The sequence below is a fragment of the Etheostoma spectabile genome, chromosome 6, assembly GCF_008692095.1.
Source record: "Etheostoma spectabile isolate EspeVRDwgs_2016 chromosome 6, UIUC_Espe_1.0, whole genome shotgun sequence".
In the NCBI taxonomy this organism is placed as follows: domain Eukaryota; kingdom Metazoa; phylum Chordata; class Actinopteri; order Perciformes; family Percidae; genus Etheostoma; species Etheostoma spectabile.
The window spans coordinates 10388815-10412185 of record NC_045738.1 but is presented as its reverse complement, the minus strand read 5'-3'; the positions used below and the strand labels follow the sequence as shown (position 1 = coordinate 10412185).

At 39.3% G+C, this 23371-nt stretch overlaps 2 protein-coding genes across 5 annotated transcripts; one reads left to right on the top strand and one right to left on the bottom strand.

The window, feature by feature from the left end:
* Positions 1-1754: 1754 nt before the first annotated feature.
* LOC116691512 (neuronal pentraxin-1) lies at positions 1755-11057 on the top strand. 4 transcript variants are annotated; one of them, XM_032519206.1, is made up of 8 exons: positions 1756-1904; positions 5009-5936; positions 6833-6973; positions 7061-7078; positions 7112-7400; positions 8011-8249; positions 9705-9884; positions 10156-11057. In XM_032519206.1, exons 2-8 carry the CDS (start codon positions 5268-5270, stop codon positions 10363-10365), a joined length of 1746 nt encoding a protein of 581 aa, XP_032375097.1. In that variant the 5' UTR covers positions 1756-1904; positions 5009-5267; the 3' UTR covers positions 10366-11057. The 4 variants fall into 4 exon arrangements, with proteins under 4 accessions (XP_032375094.1, XP_032375097.1, XP_032375096.1 ...); XM_032519205.1 differs by having other exon boundaries at positions 6833-6979; positions 7031-7078; XM_032519203.1 differs by having other exon boundaries at positions 1755-1904; positions 6833-7078.
* Positions 11058-12163: 1106 nt separating this feature from the next.
* cyth2 (cytohesin 2) lies at positions 12164-22723 on the bottom strand. Its single transcript, XM_032519208.1, has 12 exons — positions 22503-22723; positions 19955-20105; positions 19319-19385; positions 19115-19233; positions 18937-19017; positions 18592-18704; positions 17842-17990; positions 17629-17740; positions 16899-16975; positions 16071-16142; positions 15794-15948; positions 12164-15592 (listed from the first exon to the last, which is right to left on the bottom strand). The coding sequence occupies exons 1-12, from the start codon at positions 22567-22569 to the stop codon at positions 15505-15507; spliced, it is 1251 nt and encodes a 416-aa protein (XP_032375099.1). The 5' UTR covers positions 22570-22723; the 3' UTR covers positions 12164-15504.
* Between the last annotated feature and the right edge of the window lie 648 nt (positions 22724-23371).

Below are 23371 nucleotides of genomic sequence, written 5' to 3'. Positions count from 1 at the left end.
CCTATTAAACAAAGACAAGATGGACTCATACACATCTCTCACATCTGTCTATGTCTTTCCTTGGGCTGTGTCCAAATGTATCTCGTACAATTAGTGTCTCAGATAAATGTCTTGTTCAAGAGAAAAAGACAGATGTCAAGGTGTCACCACATGTAGGGATACGTCTCCTAAACATACCTGAAAATATGTAAGTTCTGAAAGTACAAAGGGGGATTACAATAACTGAGATGAGGATGTACAAAATGCTTGGTAACACTTGTACTGTGTACATTGACTGTAATTTAAAGCATAACAGTACTGTTGTGACAGTATTATTTACCGTATTTATGTGGCATATTAAAGCAATCATTATTGTAGAGCTTTTTAATAATTATTTTCGGGCATTTATTATGCTTTTATTTGTTAGTTGGAAGTAGTGAGATGACAGGAAAATAGTAAAGAGAAACTGGGAATGACAGACAACAAAAGTTGAATTTTGTCGTTCATTAATTGTTCCCTAACCCCAAGTCTAAAGCATTTAATAATCCTTATACTTGTATACATTTTTATTGCTTTTTAGAATAATATAAATATGGTCTGTCTGACTACAGGCATATATGAAATATAGCATTAATCATTCCTTGAAAGATAGAGTACATTGTACGGTGAGCTCTGTTGAGAGGGCCATAATGTGTGTCTAGATATTTATCTGATGAGATATGACTATAACACATAGACAGACAATAAACACAGAATATTTCAACAATTTTAAACAAATTGTATGATCTTAGAAATTTCATATCTCTATAAAACATTACTCTATAATAATTATTTTACAAGTATTAAAAATAATATTAATATTAAATAAATGTTATTGTAGACTTTTTAGGTGAAATAAATGTTATTGTAGACTTTTTAAGTGAAATATTTAGGTCATGTATAGAAACTTCTGAGAAACTCAGCTCTGGCAATTAAAATGTAATTAGACATAAAGAGGCGGAGACAGAGTACAGGTCACAGAACCAGGCCACACACCTTGATTCCTCACCTTTTTCACTTCTAATCCTCGACACTCAAACACGTGTCAGACGAACTGGAAGGACATCTCTTTAATCAGGTTGGTTTAGATCAAGTGCACTTTGACTGCTCTGATGGTCAATATTGTCAGGAAATAACAGTAGTTTGACTGTCAATCTTAACTTGAGGTTTACTTACTAGCTTTTTTTCTACAGGCACTAGATCAAATAAAACACTGTCTGCAAAGTTGAGATAATAAAGAAGAAATAAAATAACTGTCAGGCTCAGTAGTATTTCATTTCAATTTTTAGTTTTTTACTACCCTGAGGACCAATATATGCCAGTGTGTATGAACCTGTAATAAGTGTCTCTATTTGTCTGTTGTGGGATTATCTTTGACCTTAAATTAAAGCCATCTGGATCCTGCCATGGCCGTCAGTCAGACTGGAAGAGCAGAGGAATTAATCAGGCCAATTACTTCCTTGCTGACATCTAGGTGAGCTGGGTGACGTCACACTAGAGGAGCTGAGCCAATGATTGTGTCCTGTTAGAGAGGGTACTTTCTAATCAGAGGTCAAATAAAATAAAACAAAGGTGTTTATGCAGGTTGTCAGAGCAGGATAATGTGTAACCAACATGTTCTCATTTCCAGGACAAAAATAAAGATGATGGAGCAAGTAAGATGACAGAAAGTCAAAAGAGTCTAGCAGGAAAAGAGGTGTGGTCTTCCAGGAAAAAAACAACAATGCTGAAGTCGGGGAGGAGAGAAAAGAGGTAAATACAATGAAGGAGGGATAGAAAGAGGTAAGCTCTCCTCTGGAGTAAATCTCTCTCAATCTGATCAGTGTGTGAGGAGGACTTACTCACTACAGTGTGGATACACAGGCTGTACTCACTGGGAGTCCAAGGTAAGGACGCTTTAACAATTCCAATTTAATTGGAACAGTTTGTGAATGTTGTCTTATTCTATTTTTTTCAAGGAGATGTAACAAAGTGGCCAGTTAAAAGCCATAGCGTGGCTCTGCATTTACCATTTAGAGGCAAAGAAACATAAGTAGTTCAAAATAAGACATTATTATTAATAAATCGTTAAAATATGACACAGGACAACTTAGGCTTTATATTTTTTAAACAGCTTAACCTTCATCAATTTGCATAAGAAAGATGTGTTTGGGGATTGTTGATGTCTGTTACTAAAAGCATTTTAGTTATTTGTTTTTGGCTGCATGTAAAAAACGTGGTTGTCTGTCACATTTGACTGAATTGCATTTAAAAAAACACTTTCCTAAAAACACAGTTAGAAGGGACGATGATTCCTTGTACGGAAATTAATTTAGTCTATTGGAATCTACAGGTAGGTATACATATTTGTTTCTTTTAATTGTCAAGGACAACTTAAGGCTCTAAAATAAGTTAACTGAAGCGTAAATTGAAGAATTAAAATACAAAATTTTGTTTAATACATGGACGATTTTAGACCCTTTTTAGGGGGCTTAAGCCCTCCTCCCTTTCATCTCAGCACTCCTAAATATTATAGTACTGAAAAATAATTCTCTCTTTTTAAATAAATTGTTTGAGTTAGAGTTTGCGAACTTGTCTGTTAGTGACAAAGGACAAACAATTACAAGTTAAAAGGGCTTGAAACAGGTTTAATATCCTGTGCTGCTGTCGCCGATGCTATGCACCGCTAACCCAGTAAAGGAAAGGGTTAACAGAAACATAGTTTTGACCAATCAGAGGTGGTTGTGCCAGACTCCCCCCTTTGACCGAGTTTCTATCTAATCTGTCAGAGGCAGAGCAAGAGACGATTGTGAAGTTTAACATTGGTAGTCCCCAGAGAAGAAGTGGGTAATTGACTGGCGCAGATTAGAACCCAAATTGAAACATTAGCAACTAAAATGGCTGAATGTTAGAACATTGTATCAATTGGGTCGTTATTACTGAGACTTATACAGTGTTAGGTTTAGTTCCATCATAGTACTCATAGTGTCAAAAAACATTAGCTGACGTTTTTGTTCAGTAACTAACACTGAGTTAACACTTTTGCAAGGCACTGTATCCGTGTCACATTCTCCTTAGGGGCTGAGCCCCCCCTAACAGTGTGATCCTAGAATCGCCCCTGGATGTTTAAGGAATCGTCTGTAGAGTTTGTTGGATTTCAACTAAGGGGCAATAAAAAGTCAATCAGAAAATACATATTTCCTCTCAATGTGAAAATGTGTAGCTGGCCATGACAATAAACAAGAGTGTATGAGGATGGGACAAAAGTCTCGCTAGGTTTCTTAAGAGAAGTGCAAACATTTAAAAAAGCCTGTTTTTACCCAAAATGTACAACGTGACAACTAAAGTTAATTTAGACAAGAAATAATATTTTTTGGGGGGAGGAATTTTGTAGATGTACCAACAAAATATGATATACTATATAATTTAGCAGCCATGAAAAGATAATCCAGACTTTTCTTAAACTTTGATCTATTCTGAGAATACCGCTCTGCAGAGTTGATGATGATTAGCAACATCCATTCTCCACATATGGAGTGCTTTATTTTGGTTGTCAGAGTCAACCATTTTTTTAATCATAGGTCTATCTGCTGTTGTCAGTTTTGAATTCGGGACTAATCTCACTACTTAAATATCCCCCCTGACCATATGGTGCAAGGATGGTGCCCGGCCCGTGTTCACCATGGATTAGCACACAAAGAGAAGCATGCAAGCCCACTTATCTCTGGCTAAGGTATATCAAGGTTAGCAATTAGGTTAATTGAGTGATCTGTCGGTGGTAGTAAACTCAGGGCTAAACTGTGGTGATTGGGCGTGTCACGTTCCTCTACCTCGACCATCTGTCTGTCCTCTAAGCTCCCATAAATCAACAGGGACCGCAGAGACAGAACATGTTTTAGTTCAAAGGTTGTTTCTTCTTTATAGTGATAAGAACATTATCACAAAGATGATTCTCAATTTAAAAAAGCAAGATTTTATTCTTTTCCAGTTTCTGCAGGTCAATAAATAATATTTGCGTTGGCTTTTGAGAAGAACTCTCTGAAAGCAGACATGATCTTTGTCAAACAACGGACTATTTTTGTATGTATTTTTCACTGCGTTTCATTATTGATAAGGTACAGTGAATCATGTATGAACTTTCAACACACACGCACATTGTGGAGGCTGGTCACTGTGAACAACAGGTGGTCAGTGAGGTTTAGCTGCCCCATCACGTGTGTGCCATTTCAAAATGCCGACCCTGCATAATGAAGGACATGTTACAGCGTTCAGAGGGGTCAGCAGGGCTTTGTGATACACACATTGGGAATGTAATAACTTTAGGGATCATTCTGGCATCCAGACTGTAAACTAATACTGCTTTAAATTATCATCCTTCAGGTCAAAAACTTAATAACCACCAAATTCAACTCAATAATTTCTATCAAAAGATTGAATGGTTCTATGGGACCTTTCAGGAAGTTATTCACTTTATAGGTACCAACAAAATTCTCTAATCTCCCTAGTCTGGTCTGGATGTCACATTTGTGATTGGGACTGATCCCTCTCTGGAGAGTCTCTGGTTGGACCAAGCACGTTCCATGTAAGGTAATTGCTCAGACAGATTGCAGCTAATGGGGCCAGAGACGTCCCGCTGAGGTGTTCATCCACCATCTCTGAAGACCTTGTTTTTGTCACCTTGCTCTAAAAGTGTCTCTTCTCACTATCCTTTTAGTTTAAGAAAACTGACTCTATCTAGAACAGCAAAAACATGTTTTAACATTTTCAATTGATGTCTATGAACTTGTTGATGCAAAAATATTAGATGAACCTAATAATAAAATGCAATCCAAAACAACACGGCCACCAAAACTGCATCCTTGTAATCAGGAATAGAGCTGAATAAACACTTCTCTGACACAGTCTCAATGGAAAGCTGCCTTATTGTACAGGTGATTGTCTTACTGTGTCCACCCTCTGTTGATGCTACTAAAAGACCTTTATCTAAAATCTGATGTTTTTTGTTTTACAGGTTTATTCCATTCTTCTGTGGCGGCAAGACAGCAAGAGAGACAAGCCGGCATCCCAAATAAAATAAATTGCATCACTTGACGAACAAGATTAAAGACAATAACTGTGATTGTGGATTCGTTGTGGATGGAAACCTTTGTTATCGTGCTCCCTGATGTCTCCTTTCCAACAACAAATATGTCAACACAACCTTTACTTTAACTGGCATCACACATTTTAAAGTGAAGCCAAACTCCTTTGTCTTACTGTCTGAACTGTGGATGGAGATTATGTGTATGTTCCTTGTTCCTATCGTGTTTTCTTTACTTTCACTCCTCTACCCTGCATCTGCTAGCTCAGGGTCTAACTATGACTACGGAGCCCACCCACGCTTTTTTTGCACCCCTATTCCTGTGGATGCAGACCCTGCATGCTTCCCTCCAGGGGGTCCAGGCGTAGGGGGAGCAGGGCCCAGCGGACCAGGCCATCAAAGTGCACCTCCTGCTGGCTGGTGGGGGGCGAGCGAAGAGGCCAAAGCCACCATCCTTCACCTCAGGGAGAGCCTTGTCCAACAGAAAGAGACCATCCTGGACCAGAGGGAGACCATTAGAGAGCTGACGGCCAAGCTCACCCTGTGCGAGGGCCTTGGACAGGGCGTGACGCCGCACGATGAGCACCACGGTACAGCTGCCCACTCCCATCACGTGGGGGTGGCCGGTCATCACTCGTACACTGACAACGGGCACTATAGCAACCAGCAGGGGCACCATGGACACCTCATACCAGACTCACCGCACTACGCATCTGTGGGGGGACAGCGATCTGATGGGGGGCACAGTAGCAACCATCAGGGGACGGATAAACATGTAACACCAGAGGACCTCACATCATCACCAGAGCAGATGGAAAGGATGCTGCAGGCGCTGAAGGAGAGGCTGGAAAACCTGCAGGTGAGTAGCAGCAGGAGGAAACTTTTTTCAATTTAGTACTTTGTAAAAAACTATAGAAAGAAAGAAAAGGTGCAATAAAAAAATATAATACAGTTGATGAATAGGAAAGAGCCAGAAGAAGAGTGAGGCTTGTGATGTGCAGCGTCCCCTTATATGGCTTTTTCTTTCATATATATATATATGTATATACATATACACATACATATATATACTTTCATGCTGTTGTCCCCAAATAATCAAGTTCCAAAGTAGTATGTCCACTAAGTACTTTAAAGAAAGGAACAATTAATTACTTAATTGCATAAAGCCTCTTTGATGTCCCTCACTGGACACCTCAGAGCAGCAACAGGCTTAAATTGTCCTGTTTTCTATTAAGTTACTCCCTCTCTCGGTTCCGTTCTTTTTGCTGGCTCTCCGCCCTGGATCGTGAATACAAGCAGATGTCAGGAGCTGTGGAGTGAGTGAGTGAGTGATTAAGTGTGTACGTGTGTGTGTGTGTGTGTGTGTGTGTGTGGGGGGGGGGGGGGGGTTGCACGAGTCTAACATCAGCGGTACTTATGGTGATCTCCCTTGACAGACTTGTAATCTGGGCATGCATCAGGACAAGGCCTGGATTACCTTAGAGTAAGAGAAGCAGACATGTACAGGAAGACACAATGAGTACCTGACTATTGCATCCAACATTAAAAAGATTTATGTAAGTAGCAGGCAAAGAAGTGCAACTTGGAGGTGACAGATCAGCAGATCCTCACATGGTTCTTCAAAGCCAGTTTGTGTCTATGCTATAGCACTGATGCCTTTACTTCTCTGTTGTAAATAGGAAGCACAGGGATTTAAGTGACAGGAAATGCTCATTGTTATCAAGACTTCACCTGTGTGTACTTCACCTCCCTCAGCAGAAGAGGAACACATCTATCACCTACTCCAGCTCTCTGAAGGAGCTGCTTCAGAGGAAGATCAATGCTCTGGAGCAGCAGCTGCCCCACACTTCTGCCCTCAGCAGCCTCAACACACACCGAGACGACAGAGACCATCACGATGACAGCCATCACGATGACGGCCAAGACCATCACCATGATGGCCATCATGATGATGGCCGAGACCATCACGATGACAGCCATCATGATGACGGCCGAGACCATCGCAATGATGGCCATCATGATGGCGGCTACCACCACGACGGACTCCGGAATGACCACGAGTATGACCACAACGATGGCGGTCATAGCGACAGCGCAAACCTCACTGACCATCACTTTGACAGCCAAAATGGAAACCACCATGATGTGGACGGTGACCATGACGACAACAATGATAATGATGATGAGGACGACCACGACCCCCACAGTAATGAGGCAGACAGTCACAGTTACCTTTCACACACAGGATACAGAGTGCCTGGAAAACCGTCTGGTTTCCACTCAAATAAACTGGAAACATTGCTCAACCAGCTGCACCTCACAGGTACACAACAACTGTAGTAACTTTAAAACATGCAGTCACACCTTCGAGTATATGCATGTCATGTCATGTTTCTATTAATGAAGCATTTTTTGGTAAAAGTGAAAAGAGAACTTCCAAACCAGCTGCAAAACTTGCACAATGTTGCAGGTAAAATGTCATCTTTTGTTTTCTCTTGATAAGCTATTAACTATTTTGGATGATCAATATTTGCAACCAACGTGTGTGTGTGCGTGCGTGTGTGTGTGTGTGTCCGTGTGTGTGTTTTGAGGTCATTATCATCTAAGTTCATTGTTGACCTCAGAAACAGTCGTTGACAAAATGATCCAATGATCAAAAGCTCGAGAACAGCTACTAAATGACGTTTGTGTGTCAACTGCTGTTTCCAAGGTCAAGAGGGAAATTTGAATTTTGAAGCAAACATTAATGGGATGTAATTAAATCGCTCAGAATTATTATTAAATTGAACAGATTTTGTTTGTGACAACTAGGCAAACGCATTCTGATGAGGAAGCTCATATGATGCGATCAAAAGCTTCAGACCAGAACAGTTCATAAATGAACCAGTGAGAATGTTTTGTCAAGGTAGAATGTTATTTCTCTTCAAAAACAGGTCCCAAGAATCCCGATGCCTTCCAGATCAACTTTCCCATGAGAACCAACTACATGTATGGGCGGGTAAAGAAGACCCTGCTGCAGGAGATCTTCGCTCTGACTTTGTGTCTTTGGATCAAGGCGGGTGTGGCGCCTGGCCTGGGGACGCCATTTTCTTACTCTGCACCCGGACAGGCCAATGAACTGGTGCTTATCGAGTGGGGGAACAACCCTATGGAGCTTCTGATTGATGATAAGGTGAGGGAGAAAAACTAGAAACCCTGCAGCACTGAGAGTTAAGCTTAAGTGTGTGGCTACAATGTGTAAGGCCCTGAACACTCATTATCTCAAACAGCTGCTTTCTATGAGTGATAGGATCCTACATCAACACACAACTGTCTTCTTTTTTTCAAAAGTTGGCAAACTCAGTGAAAAAAAAGGGGATGTAACGAACTTTTGTCATAATATCTACATACATGGCATCTAATTGGAGGCTAGTCTCACTTTGTCCCACAGCAACATTAAAAGAGTTTAGATTTGTGTACAGTTTATGTTAATAATGTATTGTATTAAGTGTCCATTTCATTATAATATTCAGATTTATCATAAATAATTGAACATGCACATGTATTTTATGTTCCGTTAAAGAGGGGTGGAGGTGGGGTCACATTTGAGCATTTAAAAATTGACTTGAAAGTAACGCATTAGTTATTTTCTGAAGTAACTACTTACTTCTATAATTTGTAAAAGAGTATCTAATTAATAAATTACTTTTTGGAAGAAGTAACTAGTAACTGTAACTAATTACTTTTTAAAACTAACTTTTTAAAACACTGCTGTCAATTAAATCTGACAAATCACATCCACACAGCCCTTATAAGGCAGATTAGCTGAGTTTAGAAGGGTTACATTCTTTAAAATATGCACTACTGGTCAAAAGTTTGGGGCCACTTATAAATTTCCATACTGCTCCATTATAGACAGAATACCAGCTGATCTGAGTGGGTGGCTGATCTTTAATGCAATATCTACATTGCTCATTATCAGCAACCATTCACCCAATGTTCCAAAGACACATTCTGTTTACTAATCTGATATCATTTTAAAAAACTAAGTAGAAAAACATTGGAGAACCTTTTTGCAATTATGTAAGCACATAATGTAATCTGAAAACTGCTGCCCTGGTTAAAAAAAGCAATACAACTGGTCTCAGCTGGTATTCTGTCTATAATGGAGGGCAATGGAAATTTCTAAGTGACCCCAAAGTTTTGACCGGTAGTGTATCTAGGTATAATTTATTAACTAATTTACTAACATTTTACTAATTATGAGTATTTAATGTTAAAGAGAAATACTTTTTAAAATGACACAAGTTGCAGCTTCAGGCTGCCTAATAAACCATTCTTGTGAAATTCAGAATACAAGGCCTGGTTTTGACGTAGTAATAAAATCCGATCTGAGTGATCGGAACACAAGTGGACAGTGGCATTGAATATGCATTGAGATCCAGTCACTCAGACCACATTCTTAGAGTGTGTTTTAGAAGTTCATTCTGGATTAAACATTTTAGTTATTGAGTCAAATAGGCTGCAGATCTCACAGAGATTTTTTTCTGTTTAATAACAAACTACATTCTTGGTTCTGTATTTACTTGTATTATCCCAAGATGTATTTATATTTTTGTCTCATCATCTTTACTCTCCTATGCCCCAGTCTGTGACGCTCCCCCTTTCTCTGGGTGATGGGAACCGGCACCACGTCTGTGTGACTTGGTCAACAAGAGATGGACAGTGGGAGGCCTACCAGGACGGAGTGCAGAGGGGGTCTGGGATAAATCTTTCCCCCTGGCACCCTATTAAACCTGGAGGAGTCTTCATCCTGGGGCAGGAACAGGTAAAGACAAATAGATTAATTATATGTAGATGCACACTGCAGGGAGAGAGCCATTAAATGCAGAAAAGGGAGATAATTTAAAAAAAAGTGTAATTGTCAAAGAGATCTGAGCTTGAAATATTTTGCAGTCCAAAGAATATGCCTGTCCAAGCTTTTTTGGCTCCTTATGCCATTAAATGCCTGTATTTGTGCACAAATTGAGCGTATAAAATTCTTGTTTTGAAAAAAAGTGATTACTGTTAACGGTGACTATTCATTCTCTCTTTTTCAGGACACTCTGGGAGGCCGTTTTGATGCCACTCAGTCATTTGTGGGTGACATGTCAGACCTGCACATGTGGTCCCATGTCCTGACTGCCAGCGACATCCACAGCCTGGCCTCTTGCGGCAGCCACCTCAGAGGAGATGTCATTGCTTGGTCTGAGACAGAGGTAGAACTTCACGGAGGAGTCGCCAAATACCCCTTTAACCCCTGTCACTGAAAGGCCGTAAATCCAGTGATGAAGAAGAAATTGGAGATATCCTGAAACACACTGAGAATATTTATCATATATCAAAAAGGGAAAGAACAAAACAAAACGTCCATTTAAATTTCAGTGATTTTCAGGATGATGACTCAGTGGCACCAACTCAATGCCTTCTTAAACGACATCAGTGACTTTTTCTTTAAAAAGATAAATATTAAGTCTAATCTGTGTTTACAGAGACTTTGTAGGGATTTAGGTGTCTTGGGCTCAAGGTTTTGGCCTTTACTGTTATCATGACCTAGTGTTTTATTTTAAACAGACAAGTGCTGTATGTGACATATTGTCATATTGTTAATAAGACTTAATACTATAGGGTCTGTGATAAAATTAGCAGACCATACATGGGTACTGTTGTGGTGAAGTGAAAAACTGTATGTTTAGTTTGAAGGATACTTCTATAAATGTGTTGAGAAATCAATTTGGATGCTCCTTTTTTTTAAAAGGTGTCCATGAGATACAGCTAATTTACCAAAGAAAATGTAGATCTATGTCTCCTAGAAATTTTAATTAGCAAGAAAAGCTGAAAGGCCTGTCAGATTTTAAGTGTTTTTTGAAACTTTTGTATGCTCTGCAATGCATGTTTGATCACTGAACAACTCGTTGAAATGCATCACTTTTCTCCCAGTAAATTGTTCTTTTTGAAATCATGTATTTTGTCATCAGGTCGATGAAACCTTTTTAATTTCTTACATGATCTGGCCTTGACTGTACATTTGTTAATGTGCTGTATAAAACACTGAATGTAGGCCAGGTTGGATTTTTGAAGTATTAAAATTGAAGGTTTTTTTTTTTCAAATGTTATGACAGTTTAAATAAAAGTGTCAAAACTACATGGCCTTTCTTTTTCATTATTTTATGCACATTGATCTCAAACTTGAACAACTGCCAACATACAACTTAATTACCAGTCAAGACACATTCACAAAGGCAGTAAACAAGACTAATGGACTTCTTAACTCACTACGCATACTACAATAAACTCAACTACCACAAAGATCCAAACCAAATACAGCTTAGTAATATAATTTTATATAGATTGTTTACGTAGCTAGACTGTAGGAAAATTTGCCAAACAAAATTGTCACTCATCTGGCGAGTGGAATTACGTATTCGGTTTCGGCAGAATCTCTGGATTCGGTGCATCCCTACACTACAAGTAAGTTGAGGCTGATGGAAATCTCAGCAAGGTAATTACAATTCCTCCTGAGGGGAACACACTTCTGTGCCAAAATCCAAGTCAACCCAAGAACTGTTGAGCCAGAATTCACTCTAAACCATAAATGTGAACCTCAGTGACGCTAGAAGAAAAGACAGCTGATCACTAAAGTATGATATATCTAGGCACCATGACTTCATACACAATTTTGTGCCAGTACATCTGGTAGAGACATTTAATTAATTAGTGAAAATAGACTGCCATCAAATGTTGTACAAATATCTATAGTACTCAAGAGGCTGAATCCAAATGGCTTCGGTGATGCAAGTTTTCATCCATCAGGTTAAACTTGAACTAAGCTGTGGAGTAAGGGAGACTAAACTTTGACCGACTTTCTTCTCCTGACTTACAACTTTAAAAAACTTTTTAAAAACTCCTGCAGCTTTAAAGGCTCTTATTACATTTGCTACGTTTAATCTGTCAACAAAACAGCCTCGCAAATTAGTTATTTAAGATATTGGGCTATATAAATAAAGTTGACTTGACAGCTAAAATATAAAGACAAAACTCCAGAAGAAACAAAAACACACAACAATCTATCATCCATTTACCTTTTATTGTTACACAGTAGTTTACTGGCACCAATGTATTGGGGTTTTCTTTTTGCTACATTTACAGATGATCTATCCATCTTCACCTCACAGTAAATAAAAATAAATAAATACAAAATAAACACATTTTCTGAAAGACGTCGAATCAGAAACAGAGGCCCAGCTTCAGTAGCATTGCTTCAGTGTTCATTCTTTTGTTTTAATGGAAACATTTGTTGTCCCACCAGTTTTTGGCAACTTTGCACTTCAAGAATACCCAGAAAGGGAACGCCTACAGACAGTCCACGTGTTGTATAGACGCACTACCATGGAGGTATAAAGTTAGGCCTTTGTCAGTTTGATGAAGAGTAAAAGGTGATCCTAGATCTGTATTTCAAGTACCTACCACTTGCTGTGTCTTTAAAACATGTTTTAAAGACACAGCAAGTGGTGTTCTGATCACAGAGAAAAGAACCCATTCAGGTTCAGACAACATGATCTTTATCGGGTGAACAAATACAGAACATGTGGGTCAGAAACTGCTGTAGCTGGCACTGACCAGGTGGCGGCGTTATACAGTACATCTACACAGTTCTTGGTTCGTCCTTCAGCATATTGCAGTTCGTGAGATCACCAGTAGTGGGTGCTACAGAGTATTGGAATATTGTCAGTCAAAGTAACAGCATTTTCTCCAAAATGCTAAAATTGCTAAAGTGCAGTAGACAATTCATTTTTACTACCGGCTAAAAATGCCAATTCAATAAACTACTAGTAATACATTTACGAACTGGGTGTCAAGCAAATCTATCACCGGACACAAATCTAAACTTGCTACTGATTCATTACATCTCAATAATTTTACTATTATATACTGAATCAAAGCTTTGTTAAGTGTTCCTAAGTGTTTTGTTGTCTCTTCATTTCTACCACTGTGGCAGGATAGACAATGACAGCTTGTGAATAGCTTCCTCACACTTCAGGTGGCAGCCAATGAAACATTAAGAGTGTGAAACTCATTACTGCTTGTGCTTTACTGAGTCTGTTTTACTCCAAAAACCAACAGTGTGGTCAAGAGATAAGCCAAACTAGTAACTAAATATCTCCATTTTTTCCAAAGAAACTATGATTAAGACAATTCACCCTATGCATAAATCAACTTTCGTATTAAATTTAATTTTTCAACGTCAACAGGAAACACTAACACTTTTCAAATCAGTGCACTAGTATGATCAGGAAAGCATCAGTACCAACAACTGACGCCCTCAGTTTATCAACATGCAGCCCTACAGTAGCTCGTACAAAAATCAGATTTTAACAAAAGATGAAGAATAAATTAAATAATTTCTATGTGAATCATAAACAAATAAGCTAAACTCTATTTACAAAAAGTATACAATGTAATGAGCTGCCTTTGTGGTTTCTTGAAACTCACTATAGTGAGCAGACCAGGCTCTACAAGTTAAATGTCTGACAGTGTTAATACTTGTGTGAGAGATGGCAATGTTCGTTTTGTGGGGTTAAGCAAGAAGGAAAGGATTTGTGGCATGCTTGAACATTACATCGGAGCGGACATGATGATCGTTGCTCAATATAGTGTTATAAAGAATTTGAAGACAAGCCTATAGTCTGGAAGTAATGTTGACTCTGCTATTGCTCAAGCATGTAAAGAAACATGCTAAAGAACATATATATATTCTCAGTGAGCTGAAACAAGCAGCCATCTGGAAGGAGAGAATCTGCTCAAATGTGTCTTCATTAATTCTGCAAGTAAAGCAACCTTTCTGCCTCCAACACCCGATCGTATTTCAAGATCAACAGTTACTTGGCAAACAGTAACAAATAACAACATTTTCCTCACATAATGACTATATATTATATAAGTAATATGTGTTAAAGCCATTAAAGACAGTAATTTATGAAGCAATGGCCACATTTAAGTCTGAAATCATGTGCAACTTTGACTTTAACTGATTCCTCTCTGACCAACGTTAACTGAAAATAAATCTCGTTAGTGTTTGAATTCACATTTTGACTTCACACGACTGAAGATGCTTGCTACCCTAAATAAGACCATATTCACACTAATGCAGATAGATGTCGAAAAGATACGTTTAGAAGATTTCGGTCCACACTAGCATTTTCAGATAGTAGTCTAAATCCCATGACACACCAACCGGACGGCCAACACTTGGCATAAAAGGCAGTTGGACTGATCAGTCTCTCCGAGTTGGTCAGAAAAGAGGTGCCTCGGAACACAATAAAGCGACGAGACATAATACGTTTCCATAACAACAGGCGGCGCTAATGTGTATTGTTGCCTGTGTTGACGAACTTTAAAGCCAGACTGTCATGGTGGCTTGTTCAGAATACAATCTCAGTGTTTCGGAAAACATTTTAAGCAAGAAATAGACCATGCAGTTGGTGAATCTGTCTTAATTTCAGATCGACAAAAGTCAGTTTGAAAGATTTTAGTCAGATTTTGAGAGACTCTAGTCACTCTCATTCCCCTTGTTTCCGGGTTTGCACTCCACATAACAGATTGGTCATTTGAGTCCGACTGCCGGCAGGGCCCGCCTTCTGACTGAGCATGTCAGGTCGGCCATAATGAAGGCTGCTGGCCCCTCCGGACGGAAGACCGCACGGAACACACCGAACTGACTCGAGTTACCGACCTAGCCTGACTGTCTGACGGCCAATTATCGGCTTGGTGTGTCACGGCCCTAAAAGAATGGCCGGTGTACATATAAGCAGCTTCAGCCCGCAGCCTTATATATTTCTGCTGAGCAACTGTTTTTAAAGATTTGTTTGTGGTTTACAGAGCAGGAATGGGAAAGTAGGAAGATTCTCAAAAATGAATTAAGGCGCACAGCTGTCTGTAATCACAACAATTTTTCACACATTTGTGTGCTTCAGTTGAGAAGTTCGTTAAATGTAGTTGAAGGGGCCAAAACAGGAAAAATGTGTAAAACTTTAGTGTAGATATGGTCTAAGACACATTTCACAGTTCACTTAATCAAGTGATGAAGGAGAGAGGAATGTGGTGAGAACATGGGACAGACGGTGTGCTCTGGTTGTAGTGTGTTAGGTTGTGTGTAACAGCAGTAGTATAAGAACCAAGATAACAAGAGAGACAGTGGGTGAGCGTTTCACTCTGAATGTGGCTTTCAAGAGTCAGGTAAACAGGATAGCAAGAGTCCTTATATCAGGCAGAGGATGCGTTTGGGGAACAGGGGGAAAGACAAAACTTATTAACAGGTAGTAGGGAGCAAAGATGGAACGTCTGTCCAGTGCTTGACGGAGGGATGAGAAGGACAAAAGAAGACAGCCACAGAGAATGAAGGGAATACTCTATGGTTGTTCCTCCTTCTTCTTCAGTGATATACGTTTCTTCCTGGCAGCGAGCATTTCGTAGAAGGGGTCGACACTGACAGCAGATCTGTTCAGGTAACAAAGACACACTATTGAGTGGGGTGGATTATAAAATGATACAATGAAAAAAGCACATGTACTATCCAGACAGCAGTTAGGATTTAGAAATTAGGGGCTTAAACGAAAGGCTATTTTATATTGGGAATAATTTCTCATCTCATCTAGCACTACCCTGTTTTTCCTGCAACATTATCCAATATTTACATACTTGATGCTGTGGATCCATTCGTCCTTCTCCTCAGGTGTGGGGGCGGAGATGCGATACACCATGTGGTTTCCTTCCACTACTCTTCCATCAGCCTCCGTCTTACACGCTTTAATCAGCTGACCGCGGTTGTTGGGGATGTACAGCTCAAAGCAGTTCTGTTAAAGAGAAAGGCAAAGAAAATTGGATAAACAATCACAATATACAGTAAGTTCTGAAATTTACAAAAATAATTACATTTTTTAAGTGTCTATGATGTTCAGCAAAAATGCAAACTTACAGGTTTTCTGGGGTCTTCTACCTCACGGATGCTAAGGTTTTCTAAGGGAATGATACCTCGTGGTTCCTTATCCTGTTAGTGAAACACGCAATCAAAGCAGATTAGGGATGAAAGAGTTAATGCAATATTCAAATGCCTTTATTAAGAATTAAACCAATTCCCACATTATTTCTGCTAAAAATCGCCAAATTGGAATTTTGTTTTTTCTCAATGCCAGCTGGTTTTCACAAAAATGTCTATCAATTCACAACTAAAATGACAAAACAGATACAGTTGAAATTGTTTTGTTCTTAAATGCACTACTAATGACTAGCATTTCAGTACCTGATCAATTGTGTATTCACAGCTTAACTTTTTGGTTAGGTGGGATCCTGGGCCACACTAGAATCCTCTTGGAATAAGTGTGTGTGTTGTTGTGTTAGTATTGTTTAGTAGGTCTTTGATATGTTGTGACCAGTCTGACTTGTGTCTCTTTTGTTGGTATTGTGCATGGGCAACCATACCAGTTTGGCCTCTGGGGATTAACACAGTTATGTATCTAATCCTGAAGTTAGCCAACTTCCTTGCAGATACAATACTGCCAATGGGAATTTCAGAGTTTAGGAACCCTAGGTGCCAAAAAAACTTTAAGAATCAATCCCAATTTTCCAGGGGCCGTACAATCCTAAACACTAAATTTAATTGTAAGATAACATGACAATGGCACCAATTCTATTGCTTTTTTTCTCTCAGAAAAGCTCATGCAGAAACAGCAACAACATCCTGTTGGAACAGTTTAATGCATAAAACAAATTTACTTAAATGTGGTATGTGAACACAAAGACTTACTGTGGTGTATTCGAAGTAATAAAGGCAGTTGTCTGTGAGAATGAACCATCGCCGTTTCCAGGTTTTCACTCGTCCCCCTGAAACACAAGAACATAGTCATGACGATGAATGAGAGGAGAGGAAAAAGGGATACTATACTACATTTTCTACATTCTTACAGCTAACTATGTGGCTATTTTTTTTAACTACCACAACTGTCAGTACATACCTCCTGAGAAAACAAGCAGCGGCAGTAGAGGGTGGAAATCGCAGGGTAGAAGCAGAGACAAAAGGGGCCGGAGGATTTAGAGGAAGACAGAGGACAAATAGAGAAAGAGAGAGGCAAACGGGGAAAAGGAAGAGAAAGAGATTATTAGTGACACAGAGATCACAGGCCCCGCCATGCAAAAGAAAACAATCAGATTTTTAGATTGCCATGACGCAAGAAAGTAAGTCTCTTGTTGACCATCATGCTATGGCAATGTTCAAACGCCACAATGTGACAACTGTGAGCTGACAATTCAAGTGGAGGCAGAAAGCCCGCAAGCCTCAGAGACAGGAGGGCAGGTTCATCATAGCACAAACCCTTAAGAGAGAACAAAGTACACTAGCATACAGAACATATCACTTTGCTTTCTTCATGGAAATCCTCTTGACATCCATAACAATGGCATACTAGGTCACTGTTAAAGCCAACATGTAGAGTAGTACTACACAACAAAGCAGAAAGGCCTCAGTGGCATCATCTCACCAAGTTTGAGAAGCCAGCCCTCTCTGTCCGGGTTGAAGAAGGTGTGTGTCAGGTCGTTACCATCGTCCTCTGGGATCTTGAAGGGCTCGTTTTTAATGCTATCGTAGAGATTCTGGAGTAACACATACAATAGTAAAATAAGCTCTACTAAGAATCTCTTTAGTAGGGTCATCAATTGCCACTTCAAAAGAAACACAACAGAGTTCATCGTACTCTGAGCAGGTCCTCGGGCAGATCCCCTCCCTCGTTGATGCCTCGGTTCATTGAGATGAAACGGTCAAAACCAGGTTTGTCCCTTACATTTGGGTTATGGAGGCTTGTGTTCAGCATTATGATGGCAAATGACAGGACGTAACATGTGTCTGTGAACAGTAGAAACATGCATGAGAATGCCGCAGCGCTGCAATTTGTTCAGCACAAACAAAAAATTAATTGACGAAACATCAGAAATAAACAAAAACAATTAGTTTCAACCCTGATTCAAAAATGTTACTTTCTACCAGGGGTGTAGGACTGGGGGGAAAGGGGACTGAGTGAACAGGGCCCTCTTGTGAGGAGGGCCCACAAATATACAAGAATGAATAGCTGAGCACTGCAGTGAGGGGCCCATAGAGGATGCCTATGTAAAAGGTCTGGCAATGCTGAACCTCATCTCAAACAATTTAAGGAAATAATTAATGAAAACAAACAAAACACACAAAGGGGTTTTACTGAAAAGCTATGTTTATAAATTGGCAAACTCTGCGGGCTTCAATATCTGATCATTTCTGGTAAAGGGTTTGTTGTTTGTGTGAGTGCCAACCTTCTGGAATGTTCCACTTCCTGTGATCCATCATAGAAAAATAAAGCTTGATATAAGGAGACAACGCCATCCCACATGCAGAAGTCAAAACATCCTACCATACCATTAGGTTGGTAACAGATAACCCTACATGAGAAGCAGTGTAACATGTTTGTGTTTACCAGTGCTCTGGAAGACGCCGGGGTTGCAGTGGCAGTATCTCTGAGCAAAGGCCTCCATCATTCTGTCAATCTTCTGGGCTTCACCAGGCAAACGGAAACTCCACAGGAATTGTCTGCAAAAGGTTAAACAGGCCGAGGTTTCAGTCAAGTTAGAGAGAACACATTTGGCAATCAAGGCAGAGGTATACAGTCACTACTGCTATCTTGCATATTTTTTCCTCCCTAACCTGAAGTGACAATGGAGTGGGACTTCCCATTGTGGATAAGGTTTGCTTGCCAGAGAACGCCAGGGCAAGAGATTTTGTTCTTGGTTCAAAACAAAACATAACAAAGAGCACAGTTTACCGGAGGGCCTGGACGAGGTTGAGATCAGTAAACTCATGGAGGTCAACGAAAGCCTGAAGAACTTTAATGTTGAAGTCGTCCCTGCAGAACAGCAACAGAGAGATGACAGTTAAAAATGGTTAGTAAGAAAAGGAGAAAAAGGACAGGTTACAGGTACAGATATTTTGAGATCAAGCACCTTTCTCCAAGGTAATCTCCTATAGCAGTCTTGTTGAGGCCCTCTCCTTTATAGAGGAACTGAGCAATGTCCTCTGAAGTGTGTCTGAGCAGCTCATTTTCCACCAGAAACACAATGCCCTGCGGAGAGGGGGAAAGGCCGTCAATGTCAAGCTAAGACAGAGTGAAGAAAAACTAGACATGTACAAGTATTGAAGAGTTTAACCTTTTTGGGGTCCATGTTGAATTTCTTCCTTCCCATTGCCACATGCCTACTTTTCTGGAGAGTTTTACTGTAGAGAGCCAAAATGTAAATTGTAAGAAAGAATATACTTTGCGGTATTCACAACACGTATCCCATCAAGAATTCCAACAGCTCGGACTTTGTTATTCTATTTGACTGTCAAAAGCTGAGATAACATCACTTTGGGAAATAAATTGTAAAAACTATAATTGTTAAATGACCATCCAAAGAAACACTATGAAAACTAAAAGTCAAAACTGACACATTTGTAAAAGCAGTTAAACTGCAGCTGAATATGGTGATGTGAGCAAACAACAGAGTTCAAGGCTGAGTTTGTTTGATTATGTCCACAACAGTAAGAAAAGCTTTCAAGTCACAGTGGAGGATGACAAGTTCTAAACCAAATGTATGCGGGCGATAATGTGTGAAAAATGCAACACATTACAGTGAACAAAGTGATAAAGTTGACTAACTGCAAGTGATAATTAATTGGGAAATGGTGAATTAAATTCTGTGCATTTCGTGGCAATCAAGAATCCCATCTTTTGTCTTTTTGGCTGTGCAAATCCAATATTGTTTTGAGTATTGTAGCAATGTTACTGGGCATATTCTTCTTACCTGCCCTCTGTGGTCGTCTCCAGTCCCTCTACTTCCAAAATTGCCTCTCTTAATTCCTCTCTGAGCCTCTGGATCTCCTGCAGCAGCACGCCCTTCCTCCTGCGGATGTCCTCCAGCTCAGAGCGCTCCTCTGGGCTCAGGTCTACTGGGACTGTAAGGGAAGAGAAGAAGAATGACTCCATTACTGCTGCAGATATAACAAATGGTAACTGTGCCCTACCAACCTAAGGGAGACTGTGTCTTTATTAGTAATGTAAGCCTTCAACTACAACTATTTTGAGAAATGCATTGTAACTCAAATTGGGCATCCTTACAATATCTTACAATGGGTATTCATTATATCAATATCTTACCAATTGTAAGATATTTTTAATTCATGGCAGCGAAATCCGACCCACGGCCCTTTGCTGCATGTCATCACCTCTCTCCCCCTTTCAGATCTATCTGTACCATCTAACAAAAAGGCATACAAGTGGGGTAGTAAGAGTAGAAGCTGAAGTTAGCAAAGGCACTGATAGTTGCCTTAATTACTGATAAGTCCCTGTCTAATTGGCTTTTAATTTTAAATCAAAGTTACACTTCTAATACTAAACCTCATTTTAAAAGTTTTGCTCCTTTCTTGTGCCTCCTACCCTTTACCTTCCCTATTCCCTCATCTCCTTATCTGTAAAATACTCAGTCTCCTTATCTATCACTGCAATATAATGCATGACAGCGTAGGGCTGTGCAATTAATCAAAATGTAATCGCGATTATGATTTGGGCTCCCAATCATTCCAAAAACAGAATAATCGAGAAAAACTATTATTTCGCTCATTACGTTTTGCAAGTAAACTCATATTTTCTCTTGCGTTCTGAATGAAAAAAATTCACAGTTGTATGTTTTTTTATTGTAGATTTATTTTACTTCTTCCACTGTTTTTTAAGTTCATTAATTGCAACATCTTTCCAAAGGTCAACGAGTAATCGTCTTAAATGATCGCGATTTCAATATTGAGCAAAATAATCGTGATTATATTATTATATTGAGCATCAAACGTGTTGCTGACTGGCTGCGTTGCAATACACTCCGCTAATATAGCAAACAATTCACAGACTCAACAGACTCCAACACAAACAGAGGCACAAGGCCACAGTAAAACTCAGAGTCAGACAGACAGGTGTAATTTTGACAACATTTCTCCAACAAATACACTTGAATGAGAAACATCTACAATTTGGTTGCAACAGACAATTCCAGCCCTTCACTGGTGAAACACGCAGATTAGATTGGTTAATCAAAACACAATTAATATTTTTTTCATGGCATGAAAACCGTGACAAAAGTAATGCTATCAATACTGTTTTAAGGGACGTCGCTAATGACTCCATTAAAATGGAGGGCTGGGTGATATATTATCAAGATCATAATAATGGTATTTCTCACGACTGTCTGCTATTGTAAAATCATATTTCACAGTATGGTGTGGTTTTGAAATTATTTGTCAAAACTTGACTCTACCTGTTGGGCTAACATATAAAATTATGTTACTGAAAAAATATGCTGGCGTGTAAATATGTTCCAACAGCACAAAATAACTTAGATGGACTTGTACACCCACCTTACAGCTATATATGCCAACCCTGGACTAAATAATGCCTTTTTGTGTTTTAGAAAGATTGCGATTCAACTTGCTCTTAGTTTAAGGTGGTGTTGAATATTGTATTATGCTGAGGAGTTGTAATGTTTGACATTTTTTCTCAGTGACGGTGGACTACATATTAGAAACACAGTAACATTTAGAGCAATACAAAATTACAGAACTATAGTCTCCAAACCATGACTATCATTTTGAATCAACACCTCTCTAACTATTTTAACAAAAACATAAGTTTACGGTGGGCTGTATTGCAGGGTTTTCTTAGACTTTAGCTAGGCGTTAGGAGTGTAGCGTCTAATCCCCACGACATCGTCACATTTTCGATGTTAATGTATTTTATCCAAACCACCCAGATCTAGAGAACAAAGTATCAGCTTGTGATCAGCAACAACCAAAGCCTCCCAGACCGGTGTGTTTAGTCTGCAAAACAAACAGCTGCTAAAACACCACCAACCACGCCCACAGTCTGGATCAACTGCATGGTTTGGTTTATACTACAGCAGCCAAGCTACTGATAATAACAGAACGTGGACGGTTTCAACAGTATGAGCAATGCTTTATTTGAACAGGCTATTGTGTAAATTGAATGTTGGTCAGGGTGTTAAATGCCCACTGCCGTTGGCTCCGAGCACACAGTGAAAATCAATACAGAGTTGGCGTCAGGCTAAGCTAAAGCATCTTTGAGACTTCTTTTAACCAAATGTATTTTAGCTTCGTGTACACTCATACTTTTCGGAAAGGACGACAAAAAGTATAAAGTCAATCATGTTATGTATACGTTTAACGGAATGACCACTGTGTCACACCTGAGCAAATAAACTGAGCCTCTCGCTACAACTAGCCACAGTTAGCTAGCTAGCGATAGCCTATGCAAATGGATCATTAGCTAGTAACGTTAAGCCCACTTACTGTAGTCCAGATCATCCATTTTTGGCGCTTTATTTTTAGGCATAAATATTTCAGAGTCGACTGTCATTCAATATCAGAAAACTAGGGATATATGTGTATATATATCCTCAAACCTAAAGGGAAAAAAGACAACCCTTGGTGTCGAAATGTTGGGCCAGAGACAAAGAAGGTGGCGACACCGGAAGCGGTGTCTGACTTTCGAGTAGTCTACTTCCGGTCAGTTGTTTTTCAAAATACAATCAGTTATATTTAGTAATGCAAATATGAAGTTCGACATAAATGCATTATGGCAGTCGAATGGTTAAACAGTGATAGGTTAGTGTTTATTTACTTCATAATCACAAGGCCCTATGCTGTTCACAGACGTGTCTTACTCTACTTTGAGCAGAGGTGGAATGTAATTTAGTACATTTACTCAAGACTGTAAGTACACATTTGAAGTAGCCTACTTGTACTTACTTGAGTCTTTTCTTTTCCTGCCACTTTCTACTTCTACTCCAATACATTTAAGAGGGAAATGGTACTTTTACACCTCTACATTAATCTGGCACTTTTAGTTACTAGTTACTTTACAAATTAAGATTTTTAAGAACACAAAAAGTAAAATACGATGTTTCACTTCAAATTAAACTGCCGAGCAATATATAAGACAAGTACAGTTGAGTCGATTAATTAGTTGATTAAACACCTAGTTGATCGACAAAACTGTTTTAATCGTTTCCAGTTCCTAAATGTGAGGGTTTTTCTGCATTTAATACTATTTACTTTTAATACTTTAAGTAGCCCCAGCCCTTTTTCTGATGATATGTAACATTGCATTGAGGATCCTTAACACACTTCTGTTTGTGTGTGTGTTTGGTGCCTTTGAC

Excerpts from the sequence above, each read along its gene's own strand:
- LOC116691512 (XM_032519203.1), top strand. The coding sequence starts at position 5,268 with ATGGAGATTATGTGTATGTTCCTTGTTCCTATCGTGTTTTCTTTACTT. Across the intron at positions 5,937-6,832 it reads AGAGGCTGGAAAACCTGCAG|CAGAAGAGGAACACATCTAT; the intron begins GTGAGTAGCAGC and ends CACCTCCCTCAG. Across the intron at positions 9,885-10,155 it reads TCATCCTGGGGCAGGAACAG|GACACTCTGGGAGGCCGTTT; the intron begins GTAAAGACAAAT and ends TCTCTTTTTCAG.
- cyth2 (XM_032519208.1), bottom strand. The coding sequence starts at position 22,569 with ATGACAGTCGACTCTGAAATATTTATGCCTAAAAATAAAGCGCCAAAA. Across the intron at positions 19,018-19,114 it reads GGAGATTACCTTGGAGAAAG|GGACGACTTCAACATTAAAG; the intron begins GTGCTTGATCTC and ends GCTGTTCTGCAG. Across the intron at positions 18,705-18,936 it reads AACCTCGTCCAGGCCCTCCG|ACAATTCCTGTGGAGTTTCC; the intron begins GTAAACTGTGCT and ends AACCTTTTGCAG.